The sequence below is a fragment of the Corvus hawaiiensis genome, chromosome Z (genome assembly GCF_020740725.1).
Source record: "Corvus hawaiiensis isolate bCorHaw1 chromosome Z, bCorHaw1.pri.cur, whole genome shotgun sequence".
In the NCBI taxonomy this organism is placed as follows: Eukaryota; Metazoa; Chordata; class Aves; order Passeriformes; family Corvidae; genus Corvus; species Corvus hawaiiensis.
In genome coordinates this window covers 68,953,435-68,976,865 of record NC_063255.1, presented here as the reverse complement: position 1 = coordinate 68,976,865, position 23,431 = coordinate 68,953,435, and the positions used below count along the sequence as shown (strand labels likewise).

Below are 23,431 nucleotides of genomic sequence, written 5' to 3'. Positions count from 1 at the left end.
TAAGATATATCTCCTACCTGAGAAAAATTAGCAAAAAAATAACTATCATATTTGTTAGCTACTTTGTAATTTTAGTCACACTGCCGTGTCTTCTGTACCTGTATAGCAATAAAGCAATGAAAGTTCCCAGAGGAAAAACTTCTAGAAAAGTGTGTGAAGCCTCACTGGTCTGTGTTGAAGTCCATAGTTGTCATGGACTACTCAGTGATTGACTGTATGCTGATATATTGATAGTATCATGTATTCTAAGCACATGTGATACCAAGCAGTATCACAGTGCAGACAGCAACACTGTCAAGCTGTGTTTTTCCTGTCCTTGTTCTGAACCATCTTGTCTTAGTGTACCTTTGTCCTGATCCCCTCAACCATCTCTTTTGAGACTGGGATGGTGTTACCTGTGTGGCACTTCTGCAGTGGGTGGGCTGAAAAGCAAACCATACTGCAATTCCTTTTCCCACAGCTTATGTTACTTCTCTGTCTTCCCAAAATGGTGCCAGAGCAGTAGTGATACGACTTATCCCATGAGGGGGAATTAGGAGAAAAGAGTATTATGCTGAGGTGATGGCTCTTGTGCTAAAGAACGTGGGGTAAATAAAGAATTCCCTTCCAGCAGAAAGGAGGTAAAGTCCCCCAGGGAATGAGTCTCACAGGAAGGAGGCTCAGTCTGGGAGCAGGGTCTGATGAAGGGATGCGGCATTCCCAGATTACACAGGCACCATCCTAAACTGTTCTGGCCTGTTTACTTAAAGGTCATGTGGCATTATTACAATTGTAGCTTTATGAAATCTTTTGTTTTGAAAACTTTTTGAAATCTTTTGTGTACACCACAAAAAAATCCTTATAGTATCATCCTTCAGTAGCTTATCCTGAGTTCATTTTAAAAGGCTCCAAGGTAGACCTTTGAAGACATTGAATTCAATGCACTACTATGATTTGTGGTGATAAAAGAGCAGTTGGCGATAATACAGGCACAGTTTTGATTCTTTGAACTGAGGGTGGTATAGGAGTATATATCCTTTGAATTAAGGACTGGTATAAGCAAGGCTGTTTCTGAAGTTTTGATGATGAACATCCCAGTTCCATGGGATTCCCCCTTGCATCTTAATTCTGCATCCTATTGTGAGATTCTGCAATTTGTTGTCCATAAACCTGGGGTTTGAACATTAAACTTCATACATGATTAAAATATTGTTCAGATTTTAAATGTTGGCAGAGTCCTTTGAAAAATATTCTTGTTCTTTGTGGGTTACATCTATTAAAATGTTTTAATTTTGTATTTACAGTAACTCAAATGTCCTTATTTTTTATTTTCCATAGGGCTTCAGTGGAATCATTTAAAAAAGGTGCACTGAGAAAACAATTAGTTAACCTTGCTTTTAGGCAAAAGAGCCTGTTGACTGTTGCCCAAAACCAGGAAAAATTAGTGCAGAAAATACAAAATTACAGAAAAACAAAGCAAATGTTCAGTTCATCATCAGAGAAGCAAATCTCAAACTTAGTTATTTTTCATGGAAGTGATACAAGACAAAGTTTAACTGCTGATGAAATCATGTGTCCTAATGCAGTAACATTTAGTATGGGGCTTGGTGCCAACACACCTAATGGAAAGAGAGTAGAAGCACATGTCTCTCCAGAAAAAAGATTTTCAGCTCAGGAATGCATCCAGCAGCCACACATCTATTTGAATAAGACAGGAGCAGATGAAGAAGCACTTACAAGCAAAGGGGCTTCTGATCATGCTTTGGCATCTGAAAACAGGTTAAGAGAATATCCCTTTGACAACATGTCAAAGCTGACAAATGCTGCGGAAGTGATGACATTGCCTTCAGAACCTGCTATTTCCACTATTAAAACAAAGTGCTCAGAGCAAAAAGACATTGATTGTGTAGCAACTGTAGAACAAGGAAACAAGTATTTAAATCTCACTTCAATGACCCACACATTAAATACTGTAGAACCCCGAAGCACTGTTGTCAATGTCTGTCAGACAACCAGTGACTGCAAGCAGGTTCCTTCACATGAGGATCTACACAGATACATGAATAAGAAAGAAGCTTTCCAGCAGAAGCAGACACAGCAAGTAATTTTGTTAGCATCTACAAAGAACTTCTCTAATACTTTGCAGCAAATGGCCTTTCAGAGTAATGAGAATTCATTTAATGCCAACCTGGTTCTTACTAATCTTACCTCAAATACAGATTCTCCAGTAAATGTCAGTGAGAAGTCTTCACAGAGCTATAGCAATCAGGAATGGGAACAAAGCCAAGTGAGGTATGGACAGAGGACTAGGAAAAAGCATCAATTGATAGATCTGCTTGAATTGGGAAGGATAAAGCCAGGAGAAAATGTTTTAGAATTCAAACTGCAGGTAATTTTTGAGAAATAATATTAGTGGATAATGAAAATACCCCACACACTAAAATGGGGAAACAGCAGTTCTAATGGTTTAGTCTGCATCTTCAGCACTTAACTAGTGAATATTTTTATTCATTGGTTATAGATAACTGTTCGTAAGTTTAAAAGGAAAATGCTAGGGATGAAGTCTTCTGTCAGTCCATAATTTTAAGACCCAAAATACTGCATAAGTAAAATTTGTGTTTAACTTTGGTTGACCGGTTTGCTAATATTTCTTATTGATAGAACCTGAGTGGAATCTTTCGCTGATTTACATTGTGTAACACCTGATTTTCATACTGGAAGGAGCAGGAATGTAATTGTTGTTATGACTTAATGTCATTCTTGGAAACAACTGTCAAATCCTTCAAATAAAAAATGTGACATCAAAGATTTCATAGTGCTGTAATAGGCACAAATACATGCAAAAATACTTGCTTACATGCTTGCTGGTTCCGTGAGCTTGCGGTATGGTATGAACCATATTTGAAAAAAAAGAAAAGCCTTTTTTATTAATACAAAAGCACGTCCCTGTCCCTCCAAATGCAGAGTAGATTTGCACAGCAACTGCCAAGGTCCTGGCTTAGTAGTGAGCATATGAGGGAATCATTGACTGAATTCCCAGATATGAGCTAGGGCTGTGGTTTGACACTGGCCAAATGCCAGGCACCCATGAAAGTCGTTCACTTGCCCTCCTCTGCCACAGCTTGGACAGAGAAGATAAAAATTTAATGAAGGCTTCATGAGTTGAGAGAAGGACCAGGAGAAAACACTCCAATGGCAAAACAGGCTCAACTTAGAAGTACAAAATGAATTTTATTACTAAAAAAATCAGAGGAGGATAATGAGAAGTAAAAACAAGCCCTTAAAACACCTTTTCTTTCCCCAGTCCCCTCCCTCCTTCCCACTGGCAGCCAAGGGAGACAGGGCGTGAGGGTTTTGGTCAGTTCATCACCCAGGATCTTCTTCCACTGCTCAGGGAGAGGAGTCCTTCCCCTGCTACCCCATGGGGTCCCTCCCACAGGAGACAGTTCTCTGTGAACCTCTCCATGTGGTTCCAATCTCACAAGCAGCAGTCCTGTCAAAACTACTGCAATGGGAATTCCTCCCATGGGCAAACAGTCCTCCCAAAACTGCTGTGGCATGGGTCACTCTTCCACGGGGTGCAGTTCTCCAAGTACAGGCTGCTCTGGCCTGGAAGCAAGGGCCCCCTCTCTCCACTGGGTCTCCCACTGGATCACAGCCTCCTCCAGACATCCACCCACTCTGGCAGGGGCACCTCACCCATGGGCTGCAGGTGGATCTCTGCATCCCCTGTGGATCCCCATGGGCTGCAGGGGCACAGCTGCTGCACCATGGTCTGCACCATGGCCTGCAGAGGCACCTCGGCTCTGCCACCTGGAGCACCTACCCCCCCTCCTTCTGCACTGACCTTGGTGTCACCATGTTGTTTCCCTCACATGTTCTCAACTCCTCCTCTTCTCTGGCTAGGAAAAAACTGTGTCCCACTTTGGTTTTTATTTCTTCTTAAATATGTTATCACAGAGGAGTTACCAATATCTCTAATTGGCCCAGCCTTGGCCAGCAGCATGTCCATCTTCAGAGCCATCAGGGATTGCCTCTGCTGGACACGGTGGCAACTTCAGCAGCTTCTCACAGAAGCCACCTCGGTAGCCCCCCTGCTACCAAAAACCAGGCCGTACAAAACCAACACAGCTAGGTAATTTCCAGGGCAGCATATTGATAAAAACATGAAAAGTTCTTTTCAACCAACTCACCAGTTTAGTTAATGTAGCAAGAGCTCCTTTTCCTATACCTATAATCTGCTCAGGAATGCTTTTCTGCTGAGAGCTGCCATTTCATGTGGTCTTGTGTTCTGGAACATAGAATAGTGTAGGTCAGAAGGCTGTACATTAGGCCATATGATAGGTATGGAGACATGCTTCTTTTTTTTAAAGAACATGTAATATTCCTTTGAACTGCAAGATGATTAAGTGGAAGGATGAAGAGTTCAGTATGTGTACTGTAATTTTTCAAGACAGTTGTCTGTGACACCAGCTTGATGCATGGGGATCCTAAGGAATTATAACCCTGTGCTGTAAATACTGGTGTTTGGCATGTAGAGAAGTCAGTGATCTTTACTAGGATGAAAATGACACTCATTTATGTCTTGTAAGACAGTGCTATAGAAATCAAAATTTAGAAGCCAGTGTCTGTTGCATTGCAAAGAGGAGATGATCAGTAAATTTCCTTTCTTTATCATTATAGAGATGTACTTGGTAACAACATACAGCTGGTACATAGTCCTTACTTAAGGTTAGCTTTCTGCAGGCAAAATGCAATTGTTGAATGCTGTAGACCTAGGTTGTGAAACTGTGAACTCAGCTGAGTGCTCATTGAAATATTTGAGTTAATAGTTTTAATTTAAATTCTTAAAGCCACCTCAATCCAGTGGGTATGGTAGGAGATGGTTCAATATTTGCTAGTGTATCATTCTCTTTGGATTGTTTAACCTTATGAATGGTAAGTGACCTTACTAAGTTCTAACAGAGTTCATCAACAGCAAATGGTTGCATTATTTAACTGTGTTTGTCCAACTGAGGCCAATATGACAAAATCACGACTTACTCAACTATAAATGACTATAACTTGTGCTTCTGGAGAGGTGTAAATGTTTGCAGAACTGGGCTGTATTAACATTATGAAAGAGGCATTAACAGTAAGTTCTTTTGTACTTAATTTTGCATAAGGTTGGGCTGTCAGGTTCCTCCTAAAACATGTAAGTGATATCCCCTGATATAAGTGAAATTTTTGTGCAAATGTTTCATGTTTGAATGGTTGCTGAAACTTCACTCTGACATACATGTACCTCCTGTTGCAGTTTCTTGTTGCACAGACTTGCCTTGTGTAAGTGCCTGAGTTCACTATTGCAAATGAATTCAAAGCCTTATGTATAAGAGGAACTAAGATACAAATACAGTTCTGACAAGCATGCACAGGGAGATTTGTCCTCTGATTGGCTAAAGCATCTTGTTACGGTGGAATAAATCATCTTATTTTACACAGTTTTTGATGGTGGCATTAGATTACTTAACCTTTTTTCAGAGAAAAACAGAATTAGCTGCAATTTTCAGCTATATTGTTCTTCGTAATTTTTCATGTTTCAAGGATTTTATTCCATATTTATTAATTTATGAATTGAAATTATTTCTTACTCATTTTTTAGGAATTTAGTTATAAAGCTACACTCTTAAAGAATGGCAAGATCAGAACCAGTAAGGGACAAATACTGCAGAATCCAGTTCAGTGGATTAAAGATATACTAGGAAGTGATATTTCTGTGACGTGGAAGTATGTGTGGAATAAGGTATGCCTGATTTGATTCCCAAAGTTCACAATAATGAATGGCTATAACAAGATTCACTAGTCTAGATCTCCTTACTGTTCTTAAAGCAGAAGAGGGTGCAAGCCTAAATTTTAAATGTCTTCTAACTCGTAATGAATGAACAGCAAAGAAAGAGCTACATAGCTGTAGCTGTACAGTGATGAACTAGTCATGAGTGTTGAAAGGATGTGGAATGCTCACACTGTAAACTAGCAGGGACTTGAAAGAGTAGCTTTAAAGATGATAAGGATTGATAGAAAAAGCTGAAAGATAGTTGGAATAAAAAGGAGCAAACTTATTGAAATACCAGGGTGTCATGCACGACTGTTGCAAAAACACTGGCAGAGTTTAAAGGGCTTTGCAGATGGGCTGTATTGTGCTTGTGTTTTTTTTCATTTAGAATTCAAATTAGCATATTTTCTCCTTGATCTTGACAGATGCAAATTAGACTTATAAGTGCATAAACTCAGTTTTATAAGAAAAGTTTTTACGACTAGCAAAAAAACCCCTCCAAAAATACTAGTTAAAACAATCAGTTATCCATCTAGATTTCTTTGTACAGGTTACGTATCTTGGGACAGAATTGTCAAAATTTAGTGTTGATGAAGTATCAGATTCCAGTGACCTGGAGTTACCAACGCAGGAAGGAAAGCCTGTGGGTATGTACCACTTAAAATCTAATATTCTCCATGACCAAAAGCAGCAGAAAGTGATTTCTAAAGAACTTAAAGCCCCAAATTCCTGTATTGCTTTCTGATTTTTTTTCTGCAGTATATGGTTATCACAGATCTTGATCTTGAAATGTAAATAGTGCCAGAACTTGTACATGAAATCTAAAAATGTACACTTCTTCCATAAATTTGTTGTGTGAAGAGAATAGTTACTGATTAGTTGGTTGCTATGTAAAAAATTTTTATGTAATGCTTTATATTAAAATATTTACTATAAAGTGAAGTTTCTAGTAAGCTATTTTAATATTTTTTATTCTATTGCAATCTCAGATACACTAGCATAAACTTTAATCTCATACACATCTTCAAATCATACTGAATTACCTGTGTGGTGGAAAATCCCAGTATGCCCACGCAACGCTAATAATTAGGAGGATATTTTATTCTCTAAAAATAAATAGTGAAAAGAAACAAAGTGCATTGATATGACAAAATGACACTGAACAATTTGTTCAGACTTTAGAACTTCAGTCCAATTTTGATAAGCAGTGTGTTCTCAGGGAAACACAAGTCCCCTTGACAGCCAGTTGTACTTGGAGTCCATAAAGCTTTTAGGGCTTTTGGGATTGGTTCTGTTGATTTGGAGAGACGCTGCAATTCATGTGAACTGAGATACCAGGGTCGGTCTGTTGTTAACATACTGAAAGTAAATTAAAAGATAATAGTTCAAAAGAACTAACTTGATAGTCAAACTACCATGTTCTACTGGTATTTGCTTCTGGCTAAGAGCATCCAGATGATGAGTTTATTTTGCCTTGCCTCAGTAACTTCAGTTTGTACCAGGTGTAAGTGACTTAAGACGGGATTTAGTTCCCTAACTTTTTAATAGGCCTTTAAAAATTTCACTAGTTCTTCTGAATTATTTGTATTCTGAAAAATGTATGATAACCATTGTAACTTCTAGAACAGAGAAATCAATTTATTCAAAACCTACTCCTGACAAACAAAAATCAGCCTGAAGATCAGTAAGTGTTTTTCCCAAGTAGTCCAGGGTCATGTGGAAAAGAGTATTTAAGGAGGATTTTTTGCAACGTGTAATTTAAGATGACAATAACCACTGCCTAGCCATTAGTCTTAGATGAGAAGTTGAGAGAGGGAAAGTCAAAGTGTTCCCAGTTTCAGTTCCGTTTCTGATACTACATGGATATGTAGGACATTAAACAGTACCTTAAATTGCTTTAGAAGAGGATTAACCTGTTGTTTTGTGAGTACAGTTCTGGCTGGTCATTGGGCAACCCTCAAATAGTTTCTAAGCACTCTGTTCCTGAGTTACCTTGTTCCAAGTACTCTTTCCAACAGGTACTTTGCCTGCAGCCAGCCTGTTCAAAAGCAGACAAAAGTTTGCTGGTATGGATATGAACTATTCTGTACTGCTTGCCTGGAGATATTCCCAGGCACTCTTTTATCTTCCTAATATGCTTAGAATCTGTGTGTATGATACAGTAGAATTTTTTTCTGCTTTTTAGAGAATGAAACTTCTTTTGTTCTTACTGTATTAAGGAATTAATTTTTTTTCTGTGCCTCCCAGAGCATTGTTAAAAAAGAAGACTGGGGCCTTGAGCAATTTTGGAGGAGAATGCTATTACTTTAAATACTCCTCCCTCACTCTCCTTGTAGCTTCCCATACCTTGGTCCAGTGTTCATTGAGCTGCTGTATGAAGAGCATAGAGAAGTGGGAAGAAAATTATATATGTAGTGGCTGCGTCTAGCCATCTTGTAATAGAAAGAAGCAGCTACCAATGAACTTTTTGTACAGCCCAGTTTAGGAAGCATGTCCCAGGAACCTCTACAAATCAAGGCCACATGTCAAGATGAGAAGAGTTACTGTTCTGTGGAGGCCAACATAAGAAATTATCCAGTTTTTCAGCTTGGTTGAGATTAATAAGATTTATAAAGCATCAGACTTCTAGCTACCTTAGGGGTGTTAGTACAAAAAACTTGAAGAGCCCATGAAGTAAAGCAGTCCCAGACCAATGCAGTTATTTAATAGAAGCATTAGAGATTGCAATATTGGAATTGGTCATCTAAATCCTAACTAAATTTCAGTGTACGTCCCTTATTTGAGTCTGAGTCTTTAGTCTCTTCTAGGATCATGCTAGCAGAAAGCAAGAATTACTGTATTTAAGCCTGAGTGAAAACTAAACATTAAGCAAATAAGCAGTATTTTTAGATTATCTGTGTATAGAAGAACAGAAGAAACAGTTATTATATGGCTTAGAATTTCTCTGAACTTTCTGATACTTGTAATGATGACATACTGTTTTCTAAAAATGACCAAGAGTAACAAGGATTCAGAAGCAGATGTCGGCTGAAGAACAGATGTAAGTTGCAGATCAAATGTTGGAGTTAGATACTTCACATTGAAATTCCAGGAAAGTGGCTTAAAAGAAAAGCTTATTCAGTTGTTACAGTAAGTGTGATATGCACATTCATTTTGCAGATTGCTATTTCAGAAAGACAGTCTTTGGAAAACAGCATGACTAGTCCAATTCTTGTGCTGATGCAATCCGTTACTGCCTTTAATAACCATTAGCCACCTGTAAAGATTAAAACAGCTCGTGTTCACCTTTAGTTTGTGAAAGGTCCCAAAGCTGTATGGAAGAAGAGTGTTTTTAAGGGAATCCAAACAATTTATTAATGGCTGAACCATAAGCTGTTTTGGAAGGTTTATGCTAGTGTTATTTCATGTCTGGAGTATAAAATGATCAACTGAACTCTGTAGGAATGCTTGAAAGCAAGTAAGAAAGTTGTGTGATAATATGTGATATGGTATGTTTCTGTTTTCCATAAGGCAAGCAATGAAACACATACATTTAGTAGGCTACTTTTCAACTGAGAGTTTTGTGGTGTCTATTGTAATTTTGCCAAGGAAGATACAGATTTAAAAAAAAGAAAGCCCCAATCATCTTACAGCAGCAACTGCTGGGCTGGTAAAGGAGCTAAGTCGAGTCTGCCCTTAAAAGTGTTAGCTGGTGTAAGGCTAAGTGAAAATATAGAGAAACGAATTAAGAAAAATAAAAAGCATAGCTCTCTGTGCATTGAATCCTCAGTGTTCAGTGATACTTTTTGTTCTTGAGCAAAAGTATCTTTTCATGCTCTCAGGAAAGAATTTTATCACAAGGGACCCCAGCACTATCAGAGTCCTGGTAGTGGCTCCATTGCTCAGCCTCTTAGGAGCTTTGACCTGAGCAATATGCAGCCAAACACTCCATCCTTGCCACAAACACAAGTTGTGAGAGGTGTGTGCTGCAGGAGAAGCAGCTGTTGCCAGGGAATTTATGAGTAAGTGTTTTTTTAGCAGTCTAAAAAACCTAATGGTGGATGCAAGGGCTATGAAACAGATACGAAAGGAAAAAGGAAAGTAGGTGGCATGGAATTGATTTGTGTGTGGGAGGGAAAGAGTACTGGGGAAAAATGATGATGCTGCTGAGGGTTTGGATTGATCTAAATGACCCAATAGCAACGTTTTTCAGAGCTCAGTATGGTCGACTCTCCTGTGTCCAAATTAGAAACATTTTGCTATTTTGATGTAGTTAACAAAATAACTTCATGTAATTTTGAGTACTCAGTTAAATGTCTCAAAAAAATAATAGCATAGAGAAATGTCTTCTGAATTTAGATAGAGAAATATGATACATAACCATTGCTAAATAACCTCATGTAATCTAATTTAAAGGGTGATGTGGAAATACTCCTGAAGATGCTCTGACCTTTGTGTAATTGACCAAGCTTGTAACTTTGTGTTTCCAGAATTGCATTTTTACATTGATTGCTCATTCAACCCTATCTATAATATTTATATGATTTGAATAGTGTCTATTGCACTTGATTTGGTATTTTTGCTTCTACCACCTGTGATTACACTACAAAGGGACAACCTTGACTGACCACAGTGCAAAGTCAGAGTGACCAGCTCAAACCCCAGTGCCAGATAACACTGCACTGGCATGGGTATCAGTGCCAAACCAGGTCTGCTGTGGGAGGCAGTAAGACAGAAGTGAATCTAATCTTTGTCGGTCATCGTAAACTGAAAGTGCATCCACACTTTTAAGTAATTCTTAATGCTTCTGTACACTGGCCGAACAACTACTTTGCAAAGAATTAAGCTGAGAAACCTCTGCAGAAAATGCTTTGTTGTCCCACTTTTTTTTTTTTTTTTTTTTTTTCTTCAATAGAAGCAAACAGGCTTAGTATCTTTAATGACAGGGCAGAATATTTGGACGAAGGTGGTCTTTGAAGTTACAAAAAATAGATTATGTAGTAGATTGCTTTCACATTTACTTATATCAAAAAACCCAGGTTGAACTGCTCTTTGATATGAATTGAACAGTAACAAAGGTTATGCTTATAGGAGTTATGTTTCTCTGCTGAACAAATGAACAGCCACATTGATATTTTCTGCAGTATTGCTACTAGTTTGGCTAGTAGCCGTATTTCAGAAAATATGGCCACAAAATAATGGTTTTGTAGCATGTATGGTCTTTGCCATCCTACCATCTGCGTGCTCAGTCCTAAATGGAAAAATTACAGCAAGAGTGTAGAGAAATATTGCAGCAAAACTAACTATTAACAGACAGTGGAGATAATGCAAAATTAAAGATATATATTATAATAAAAATTAATAAATTGGAAATTTACAGGAATGTTGTTCCATACATAAGTTTTTGTTCATACCTACTATAATTACTCTGTCAATTGAAGAAAAAAAGCTGCTGAACACGCAGTATAATACATAAAAAACTTAATCACCATCTCAGTTTTGACATCTCTGCCTTGTGGATCTCAAATCTTTGGCATACAGGTCTGAGGAGAAGCGCCTCAAGTTTCACAGTCTGACCAAATTTTTAAAAATAAACTGTAAAAAGCAAACTCCTATTTCAGAAGGAAATTCCTTTGCAAGCAAATGTCTCAGGGTTAGTGTTTCATTAAGTTTCTTAAATGAAATTTTGCAAGTGCTATGAGAAGGCCCATAACCCATTGATGGATTTGCTGCATTGGTTTGCCCTCTAGTTCTGTTTCCAGAGAATTGGACACATAAACAATGCCATTGCTGTTTTACTTTGTGCTAAATAAAATCTGAATGTAAAGCTCAACTGTGTAAATTGGCTTTAAACTAGTTTACTTTGTGTGGTTTACTAGTCCTGGAAAATGATAGAAAAGTAATTAATTTCAGGGTTTTTGCTAGTCAGTCTACCTGTACTGTGCACCAGTACAAGTTGTGATGTTGAAATGGCTGACTTAACAGGAGAATATTTAAATCCATGTGAATCATTCCAGTAAAATGAAACTTAGCTGTTACGTATGTCAGTACCATCCTAGACAAGCGTAAAATTAAGCTACTAGAAAAAACTACAGGTGCATATTTGCAACAGTCTTCCATTATACTTTAAATTGTAAACTTTTCAGGACAGGGATCTCATATGCATATTTGAACCATCAAAGATACTTTGTAACATAGTCCAAACGACAAATCTAGCCCATTGTACAAGGATATATTTTGTGCTGTAGTGTACTCCACATCAGAACCCCGAGTTCTGGTTAGGCTTAGACAACTATGTCAGAAACTATGTTCACTAGAAAACTTTACTATTCTCATCTTCATGTTTTTGGAGGAAAGCTGGAAAAAATGATGAATAACATTAGTGGTTGAAAAGTCAAGATGTAAACTGAGAACCTCAAGTTTATTATTTCTAGGGAAAATGGCATGGTTTAAGGAGCTTGACTCTGTATATGTGAATTTTTTGGACTGGGTATTATTGAAGTAGTATCTTATCATACCATCAATAATGGCGACAGTAATGTGAAAGAGAAGTACTTGAAATATTTAAAAACCCCCAGTGGACAAACCACATACAAACAAAAATAAAACCCTGACATCTAATATATATTTTCTCCTCCTTACCTGTAGTAGAATATTCACCAACTACACTATGTCCCCATTTATGTGACTCTGAAAGACAAGGAGATGAAGTATATATTCTTTGTATTGTGTACTTGGGAAGAAAAGTGAGACTGTAGACAAAAATGTCTATCTGTAATATTTTTCAGTCTCTGGGGTATTTCAAGATGCAACTATTAAAATGTTTTCTCTTCTTTATGGCTTACAGACAAAATACTTGAAAGTACTTTCCAATACTGTAAAGTTCCAGGCATTTGCTTTATGTACTGACATACTTTGCAAAGTACACAGTTCTGTCTGCAGAATTTACAAAGCTGTATTTTCCAGTAACTGCATACCATGGCTGAGGTATAGGCTTCCTTCCTCTTGCTTTCCAAAATCCTCTACCTGCTGTTATTTGACTATTAGCAGGGTAGAAGGTAGAATGTCACATGACTGATTCAGACTTGAGGTATGTGGCCAGCAAGAGTCAAACAAAAATCACATTTCAGAGGGCCAAAAATTGTGGGGAGGTGGAGGGGGTGGAGGAAGAAACGACTATTAGGGACTGCATATCATGGAAGCCAATTCTAAGTATTTAATGTCTGTATTTCTTACCTGTAAACCAGGTTCTTCTGAAACTGGAAAATCACTTCAGAAGAAACCAGATGATAATGTGATTGCGCAGAATCATGGGCTAACATAGGTTCAGTGGGACCTTTGGAGGTCTTTAGTCCAGCCTTCTGTTCAAAGTAGGACCAGTTTCCAAGTTAGATAAGGTTTCTCAATGCCTTGTCCAGTCAAATTCTGCTTATTTTCAGGCATGGGTATTCCTATGCTTAACCATGCTCTTGATGAATTTTCCCCCATATATCTAGTTGGAAACTTGCTTGTTAACACTTGTAACCATTGTTCCTTTTTGTTTGATACAGAAACTGTGTTCCCCTAAATCCAGCTAAGAGTACTGAAACTGACTGCTAGTTGAGTGCTTTGAACTTTCTGAACTTACATTGACTTTCTGGCCGTTTAACATTGTGAAACAAGTTGTAAAAAAATCCTTTGATAACTGACCCATCTTCTTAATTCATCAGGTGCACTATAACATTTTCATCTGCTTTGGTGGTCCCATGGAGACTGCGAAAAGACTGAGGCAAACAGAAATGTTGTAGATAATCTTCCTAGAACACATCTTTTCTTGTCTTCCTTAGGAAAGCAATAAATGCAAGGCAGTGTGATACACATCAAGCTTCAAGAGGCATTGGCTTCACCTGCTGCTTTGCTTTAAACAGAGAAGACAGACTATTTTGACACCACATTGGTAATCTGAGGTGAAAGTATTTAGGAGATTACCTGATGATTTTACCTTGGGAAGTGTTCAGATTTTTATCACACTTTTATCTTGTTTTCTTTCAGGAATCACTTTTAACAAAGTGTTAGGACAAAGCTTTTAAACAAAACAATTCAGTGTTTCAAACAGCACATGATTATAGTGTAGGAGAAGGCTCTAGAAGTTGTTCTGAGGTTGTACGTAAAACTCAACAAATGAATCACAGCCATTGTAGATTTTGCCAGTGCATGAAAAACAGGAGAGGTTGGTTTTTCAAATGGCTGTTCTGACCTGAACTGAAACTTGATTTATAACTTGTCTTCTGGTTCTTCCAATCTGCATTTCAGTCTGCTATAAACTGCAAGAATTTTAAAGTGTTCTGGCTTTTATCACCCAAGTTTGGACCTGGAAGTTCTTATGTACTATCTTGGCACATGAAGTTCAGGTTTTCTAAAATGACTAGAAAAAATTTTAGAGAACCATTTTCTTTTCAAGTGAGTATACAAGTGAATCATTATATAATCAACTCTACAACAATAACATAATAAGTTAAAAAGAAAGAATCATATGCTGGGAACCTACACCCTTCTAGTCATACTAAAACATAGTCTCCTACAATTATTTTTCGTGCAATCTTTGTGCCTTTTAAGAAAGGATACTAGTATACGCCTTTGTTGATGTTGAGCTCAAACTCGGTAATTTGATATTTAAATAGGGTGATTGACTTAACTGAGAAACTGAAAGGTCATCTGGATAGCTGTGTAAAAATATTTTTTGTGAGAAAAATGGGACCAGCCATTTTGTTTCATTTTAGAAGTACTTATTTTATTTTATTTCTTTATAAATTCAGTCTTGAATATAGATTATATTATGGGAGGATGTACACAGTTCTCAGTATTGGCATGTATGTCAATTATACCTTTTTCACATTCTGGGGAAGAAATCATGTTACATCTATATCAAAGAAGAGCTACTAAGATTTAAATTGTTATTTTGTTTCTCTGAGACAGCTATTGAAACGTTGCTGGATTTCTACAGTACCTTGGCGGACTTGACTTTGCCACCATTGTTAAATGAATAACCTAACAATATCTTGATACACCAATCCAAGGTCCATGAAAAATAATCATTCAGAATGTGTCACATACTAAGTATTTGGTACTGTGGAACAGCCATATACTCCAGGATATGTAGGAGAAGACAAAAAACAGTTATAGTATAAGATCATGATATAGGCAGAAAGTTAATGGAAAATAATATATTCATTTCACTTATCTGGACAATGCTTTAAAGAAAGCTATAAATAATATTTCTGTTATACGTTTTTCAGTCATTTAGAAACAGATGAGCTATTAACTGTGTCTCTTGAAAAAGTATAACATCTTTGGGTGCTTTTGTGAGAATCATACTTTCTACCACATAAAACATAAAGTAATTTGAGATTTCAGCGTAAACCTTGAAACTGATGCTTTAGAATAAAAGTCATGAATACTTGGTCTTTAATCATACCTGCAAGTCCTTTTCCCATGCAGACACAGTGCAACAAGAAAGGCCACTGTTACGGAATACTTTGAAAGAAGAATGATTCTAAACACCTAGTATTTTTTTCTGCTTTATGACATTGGTTTTGCCAATCTCACTGGAGGACAAAAAGAAAACATGAATTTCTGAGGAATACTATCCCTTGAGTGGAGAAAGAAATGTTTCTTTCTCAAATATAGTGTTTTATCTAGAAGCAGTGGAATAGGATGATGAATTGTGAAAGTATGAATTAAATTCCACATTACTGCTATAAAAATTTCCGTTATAGGCAGATGATGAACTGAACCTATAGATCATCCATGGTGAGTCATACCTGGTATGTAAAGGAAAAAAACATAGGCTAAGGTACTATCAGGAGATGCTCTATGTCCTTCTGGCACTGTTATAGCGGTTCTATGAATTATCTGGTCATTATAGTCCATTAAGGAGCTTCCGAACTGAAATGATTTATTTATTATAACGATGCTATAAATAACCTTTGATTTTTTTTTCAAAGGTTCATAATTACCAATGCAAAAAATGCAGCGTGCATAATTTAGGTCTCTTGATAGATTAATTCTTGGGGAAAAGGTACTTTTAACATTGGGATGGAGATGGACACAAAGGATCACAATGCAATTAGCCAAAATCTCTGCTGGCCCATATCCTGTAGTGGGTGGACACCACCGTAACTTTAGGTGTCTGACCGACATGGTTAATCTGATCATTAGAAAAAGATGACTCCTTACTGATTGGTTTGTAAGGACAGAGACCTTGGACTCCAGCATTTACAAGAGAAAAAAAGAATTGACATCTATATCATGAGAAGTGAATCAAGAACTGTGGGGATACCTGAAGAAAAGTGAATGCATTTAAAGGGGAAAAACTATTAAATTACTGGGAAAACATTGTATTTTGTCAGAGAAAGTTCTGGTCTTACAATGGCAATCTGTCCACACACATCTCTTTCCAAAATACCAGGTCTCGATCAACTTTTCTTTCCATTTGATAAGTTATGAATACAAATTAAAAAAAACCCTGAAGAACACAAAAGGCAGTTACTTGATTTCACTCAAGCCTCAGTAAAATATTGAGTAAAATAAGTTATTGATGTGTCTGTAACAGGAACCATTGATATATTCTAATCTTAGGGAAAAAAAAGAGCTATATACCAGGCCACTACATATCTGGGTTAAAGGGAAATAAGGCATAGGAAAGCTTTAGTTTCAGGCTAAACCGGCCTAAAGCTCATATTCCTCTAATTGAGATTTCTTCTTCATCCTTAATAATTGTAGAATATAATAAACCAGTACCATGTTGAACTGCTCTGATAAGCTTTTCACCTTAGTTAGTAAATTTCAGGTGTTAATCCGGGTCCTAATGTCCAGGTTCAGTGTAATAGGTAATGGGAACACTTAATCTAAAAAAAAAGTTATTTTCAAAATTATCACCAGCGTGGGCAGAATTATTGCCTCAATTCAGTAGCAGCCTTTTTTTAAGATTCAGATGGCCCAAAAATGTTGTTTACGTGAAGTGCTGGCTGTCATTTCTGAGGCCTTTCTTGGCTGGAATTGGCAATGCATATTGGAACTCCTGGATTGTGACAGGTCTTTTCTAAGTTCTTGAGGGGAGTGTGGATAAGGCCCAAGAAACTTGAAAGCACTTAAGACAGATTTTTGTTCTATTAATACCTCTCTCTGGCACCCTAGATCAAATGCTGTCACCTTCAAGTGTGTTGTTCTTAGATCTTCTCTTTGCTTACGCATCTGTAGCCCGTGTCTAGACTAGCTGAGCTGAACCAGATCCTTTTGAGTCAGAAGAATGAAATATCCTGTGACTTTGCCAGATATTGCATATCAGTTCATCTTTCCATCAGATCTGATAATAATCATTACCTGTTTTACAGAAGTATTTAAACTGGATTTACTGATGCCTGTAAATTTACTCAAACATGTTACCTAAACTACAAGAGCATTTAAATTCTTTTACAGATAATTTGCACCAGTAAAATAGTTATAAAATGCTTAACTGTGTTTTTGGATAGCCGTAGTACTTTCTTGCTTGGGAAAAATAAGGTAGATACTGGTGGGATTTTTAAGACCTGATCTTTCAGGAGCTATTTTAATGATGAGAAAATAGTGACTCTGCTCTGACGTGGCAATCTTATCTTCACTGACTAACCTTTATGCAACCTTTAGACACTCAGTAGTTGCACCATTAATGGGAATTCTCCTTAAATACAATTTTCAGATTCTTAGCAGCCATGGCAGACAAGTCTGGTAGAGATGCAACAAAATGGAAACAGAAGTTGAAAATGTTCGGAGTGGTTTCAAAACTATAAGACTAAAATAGATGCCTTCAAAGACAGAAGAGATGTTGATAAGTAGGATGGAAAAACTACCAAGAGACACATGTGTTTTCCCCATATTTATTGGAAAAAAAGCTCATTCTGATATTGATACTTTATCTTACAGTTCATGAAGATTACAGAAAACTGACAGAATAGGACAGCAAGGTTAGGAAAGCAGAGAAAGACCCTGCCTGTGTGTCTAAATTTACTAAGTTTGCTTTGTACCCGAGGTACTGAGTTTTGGATAACAGTATAGGAACCTTTCTTGGCTGCTTAGAGCCTCTAAACTGCCAGTCTTTTCTAAGGGGATAAGACTTAACAGTCAGCAAAATGCAGGAAGAAAACATCAAAGTGGGTATCAGAAGATTAAATATAATAGCAAAAGGAGAGAGAAAGGGGAGAAAGACTTGAGAAAGTAAAATGCAAAGGCCATTAATCATCTGTGTCAGAGGAAGAAACATGGGGACCAAAACACTGATTCATACCTACTGGGGAAAAATTACTGTCTATGCATATAGAAGCTTCATTATCAAGCACTGGTGTCAGAACTGAGAAAGGCAGTTTTAGAATGTATAAATTACTGTGGTTTTGCTAGATGTTGACTGTTATCTAAAATTACTGAAAAGTAGAGATTATAGAGATTAGATATTTTAATTATTCACTCAGGCGAAGTATTTGTGGTGGAATACTGATGTTTACTTGACAAAATGTTAATCCGTAATAGGTAAAACATAAATTTGACACAAAGGAATCAACAAAGAGAGCTGTTAGCTGCTGCTAAAAAAAGTTACTTCATTAGATTTATTTGGTCTTACCTCTCTTACACTTTCATATTTGAGTTGAGAATTTTTAGTCAGTAAGTTAAATCATTGCAGTACAGAAAAGAACATCTTTTCTTCAATTATTATCTTATCAATACAGGATGTTAAATTAACTTTGGGCTTTGCTAAGAATTTTCCCTCTACTTGCATACAAAATGTGGACATTTCAGAACAAAAACCCCCATTCTTTTCAACAAACTAGAGCAGGTTGAAGTCATGCCTATCATGTCACCATATACTCAGCATTAATGAAAACATTTCATCTCAATTTCTGCCAGTTTATTTTATTAAAAAGAATCCTAGACATACTTTAAGATCATTTTTAGGTGAACTTGTCCTTAAAACTATTATGTGATTTTTTTTATCCAAGTATTCCTTGTGCCCTTTAAAACATAACTTCTAAATGAGTGTATAAGTTGGCTTCTTCTGGTGTGACTGACTGCTGCTTTGTAAGTGTGAGGAGTGTTGTGATGTAACTTTTCACGTGGGTCTTGTGTGCAGCCTGACCATCTTTGTTGCAGTCAATGATACTTAAATATATTCCAGACATCAGATCATACATTTTGTCCCATTATGTACTGTGTTATGTGTACTGAACATGTACCGAGCTTGTAAGATACCAAATACAATCCTGTCGTCATTGGAGTCAGAAGTTTTGCTCTGAGTGTCATGGATCTGGAACAACACACATCCTCACACACCAGACTCTATTTGTACTCCTGAACACCAGCTTTTTCCTTCTAATAGCACTTTGCTACTTCGCTGGCTTTGGGTGTGCTCCTGGAACTCAGGAAATGGCAGGGAAATTGCACCAAGACATGGAATTAAAAGGTCTAACACCTGCCAAGTAGCACTGTTTGTTTTATCACTGGCACCAATGATGTTGTCCATTCAGTGAATATATTTTGCTTTTTAGAATCAGTGTAGTGACACAAATGAAAAACAGTGGTAACAAAGAAAGATTCTTGGGATGGCATATGAGCGCCCAGTAATAAGTACAAGCTAAATGGCCAACTGATGTCATTTCAAACATGTTTTCTCTGCATTTTGACAAGGATTTATCTTGACTGATCTAATAATCCTGAAATACGTATCCTGTTTTGCTTCTTGAGACACTTGAATGTTGTTTAGACGCAGTATTTTGTTGTGGTTTGTTGTTTTGGTTTTGTTGTTTTTTTAAACAGAAACCATCTCCACTTCCATGAGAGTTCTCTCTCTTGACACCATCTGCTATGTGTGACAGTTCTGCCCTCACTGGCAGTTTTCTGTGTTGGGCTGGTTGTGGCAGCTCAGCAGCTCTGTTACTTTGTGCAAGGATACTGAAGGGAGAAAGTGGGGATGAAAGATGTATTAAAGTAACTCTGAAATCCACAGTTCCAAGTGCCTTTTGGAGTCTGTGCTGTTATGGAGCAATGTCTTCTAATATTTCTTACTGGTGGATCTTTACAAAGTTACTTTGTTACTGATTTTTAACAGTGAAAAAAGTTCCACTTCTCCTGTACTGACACAAGTGCCCTGAACTTATGCATTGCAATAGTTAATTCAGTCCAGCAAATACTTGAATATTGCAAATACTTATTGTTCAGTCCTGCAGTTTCTTCTGTACAGGTGTACACTTTCCTTTTTATAAAGTCGTTTTAGGATGGTCATTCTCTATGGGAGAGATTCCTTATTTTGGGAAAGTACTTTAAACGTGTCTCTTTGTGGACATAATACGTGAAATTCAAGCAGTATCAAAGAACAACTGCATTTTCCTATTATATAATTGGAAATGTCTGGAATGGCTTCTCAGGCTGAGCACCAGGAAGTGTAGTATGACCCTTGTCTCATTGAAGGCTGAGTCTGAGTGAGGTGTAGTGGTAAGATGTCGCAAGCCTTACCCCACAAGATTCCTAGAGGACATTACAGATTCTTAGGGATCACTAGTGCTTACAAGGTTCTAACAAACTGCAAACACCTTTCTAGGTAATAGTGCCAGTGATTGCTTTCCATTATTGTAATTTACACTCTGTAATCATTTGCATTCCTTTTCAACAGGCTCTTCTGTCCAGTTCAACTCAGTGGAAAGCCTGACACATTATCTTCAATTCCATGAGACAGTACTGGTACATAAAGAGGAATTTCTACCATGCTCTGCAATGGAAAAGTACTGGAGTTTCTACAAAGAATGCAAAAATTTTGGATTCTGAAGACTTCTTGAGTGCTGAAACTTTTTTCTTTGCCATCACTTAAAAGTAAACAATTGAGCTTTTAGAACTAAGTACTTTGTTACTGTCATTTTGATAAATCATTTTTCCAGCACTTGGAATGATGGAAAGTTTGTTTGGGTACGTGAGGAACAGGGAAGTACTGAGTAGCAAGTAAGGATAACTGTCAATATTTAATTTTGTGCTGCAAGATTAAGAAATGGGGAAGTAGATAAGACTTACACAGTGATGCTCATTGTGAATTATACTCCAGGTTGATAACGTGGTATGAACTTTTAAGTTTTAATTTAAGAATAAAGTAACTGCCCATGCTTGATGGGGCAGCACAGAAACAGACAGGCATCAACACTGACAGTCATTTCTTACACTGAAACCTTGAACTGCTCTGGCTGAGCGTGGGCTATCAGAAATGGCAGTCCATATTTGTGTAAAAACATAACCTGTTGATTAGGCAAAAAATCAAGATAAGCAGCCTTCAAAATCATCAGCAGCTTTGTTTTATGTGGCATATATATATATATATATATATATATATATATATAAACATTTGAGAATGGGAGCAGGTTCTCAGAGAGGTTAAAAGGGGAATCTTAGCTACTGGAAGTGCTCAGGAAAATTCCATTCATGTTCCAGCCAAATCTCTCTGATAGGCAGAAAGTGTGCTGGCATAGGACAGGAAATGCTATTAGCCTGTTTGCTGAACACGAATTTCGCCAGTTAACAGTATCTTACATATTCATCCCAATGTCTGGAGGATTTCTATTTGTTTTAATTTTACAGTGTTTGAATCTGCTTTAGCAGCATATTTGTAACACATTTGACTGTTAATTTGCATTCAAGTGGCATTCTTGCTCATTCGTTCTTTGGATTATAAGAAGAGATGGAATAATAGTATCTGCTGCTCCTAACTCCAGTGAATAGGATGGGAAGTATCTCCTGTTAATACATAACGTCAGCAAGCTATTTGGAGTGTGAAGAGCTCTTCTGCAAAGATTTTATTAGTGTCTTAAACAGAAGTTTGTTTGGAGAAGTGAGAGGGGTCTGATGTGCAGAGAGCTAGAGTACTGTGCCCTAGGATGCATGAGCAATCATAGCCTCATGGGCTGTAATATTAAAGAAATGCAAATGGCCTGGAAGTCAAAAAAGGTAAAAGCTCCTTAGTAACAGGTATTTTGTAAAGTCAGTTTCACAAAGAAAGAAAATGGAGTGGTCTCACAACTGCAGCAGCAAAACAAACCTGAAGGCATATTGTTTCAAAGGAAGTGCTCATTCAAATACTGCACTTTCACTGAAAAGTAAAAGAGATTTGACTGTTAAAATGACCTCTGAATTACCTGTTTGTTTGACATTTTTTTCTTTGTTGCAAGATGTCTAATAAAATTAATGTACAAGAGAATTTGACAGTAATATTTTGGTCCATTATATTAATGTGATTACATGACCTAAGGCAATCCTAAGATGCAGTGACAGAAAATTGAATTGATTCAAGCTGAGCAAAGAAGTAAAAATGCAAAGTGCTACATGAAAACCACTGTCTCGTACAGATGCTGTATGTAAAAGTAATCTACCAGTGAGGCTTTTTTCAGTTTTTAAACTGTATATAAGCATCTTGAGAAAAGCATTAGCTTGACAATATATGGCTTAATATGACTAACAAATATATGATTCTGCTCCCCAAATCTTAAAACTGTGAATATTCTCTAATCTCCCTGCTGGAATCCTTTGGTCTTTGTGTAAAGACCTATTAAGACTTAGAAAAAACTTAAACCATCATGTTTTCTCGTTTTAAATTTATACTTTTTAAGTGATTTTTGCATAAAACTGTAAGTGGTTGTCACTGGTCAAAGATAGGCAGCTGTTAGTGATGCTAACTGCAGCAGAGTAAAAAAGCTTCGACTCACAAGTGGCAGTTTATTCTCCCAGCCCCTCCTGCTGCTTTCATGATTCAGTTCTTTTATTTAGTAGACCTCTTCTCCATTTCTAGGCTGTAAGTTAGCACTTACTTTATGTGGTACAGGCTAAAGTAAAAAAGGATATAATGCAAATAGTAAGACAAAACTCCTGGCATTCTGACTGCTCTCAATATTCACATGGGAAATAGAAGGAGAAAAAGATGATGCAGTGAACAAAAGCCACGAATTCAGATTCATATTTCCACAGAATTATCTATTTATTTATTGCTGAGATGGAATTGAAAAAAAATTAAGCGGGGAGATTAATACCAGTAAGGAAGAATGCAAGACTCAAAAGAATGAGTAAAGAGGAAGATAAGCAGCTGGGAGGTAGATGATACAACACAACATCCATAGATTTTAAGGCCAGCAGGAACCAATGTGACCTCCTGAGTAACACAGATCAGAGGTCATGAAGCTCTGTAAGCAAGAGAAACACATGGAAAAGAGAAGAGAAGTAAAGGCAGGTGCCAAGAGAACTAAACTGATTCTAAGCAGAGGATCAACACAAAACATTGCACCTTTTTGCCAGGCAAAGCAGAGCAGGTCAGGGGGGAATATAATAGGAACGAAAACCAGCTTGGAAGAGGTACTTACAGTACTCAAGGCACAAATACTGCTTGGGTTTTTGATGGTGGAAATGCAGCTAGGAGGGAGGGAGAGAGATGAATAATGCTGCCATAGGAGTTTGGATAAATTCTTGAAGCAGTTGCAGTTGGCAAGTGTTTTGTCATGATGACACAAAGACTTTTTTCCTGGTCTTCAAACCTTAATACTATACTGGAGGAAAATACACTGTTTAAATCAAGAGAACGAGCATTGCCTACATAAGACTTGGGCCCTTTTTCTGGTCACCAGTAGTCAG

At 37.2% G+C, this 23,431-nt stretch overlaps 1 protein-coding gene across 3 annotated transcripts in view; it reads left to right on the top strand.

Moving 5' to 3' along the window:
* The window catches only part of ANKRD31 (ankyrin repeat domain 31), a 64,749-nt gene extending 42,728 nt beyond the window's left edge, over positions 1 to 22,021 (top strand). For 2 of the 3 annotated variants that reach the window (XM_048292119.1, XM_048292120.1), the window contains 4 exons: positions 1,318 to 2,368; positions 5,621 to 5,761; positions 6,342 to 6,438; positions 20,445 to 22,021. In XM_048292119.1, coding sequence (XP_048148076.1) covers positions 1,318 to 2,368; positions 5,621 to 5,761; positions 6,342 to 6,438; positions 20,445 to 20,596 — 1,441 coding nt within the window. In that variant the 3' untranslated portion in view covers positions 20,597 to 22,021. The remainder of the gene's footprint in view (positions 1 to 1,317; positions 2,369 to 5,620; positions 5,762 to 6,341; positions 6,439 to 20,444) is intronic. The other variant, XM_048292122.1, reaches the window with a different exon arrangement.
* Positions 22,022 to 23,431: the final 1,410 nt, after the last annotated feature.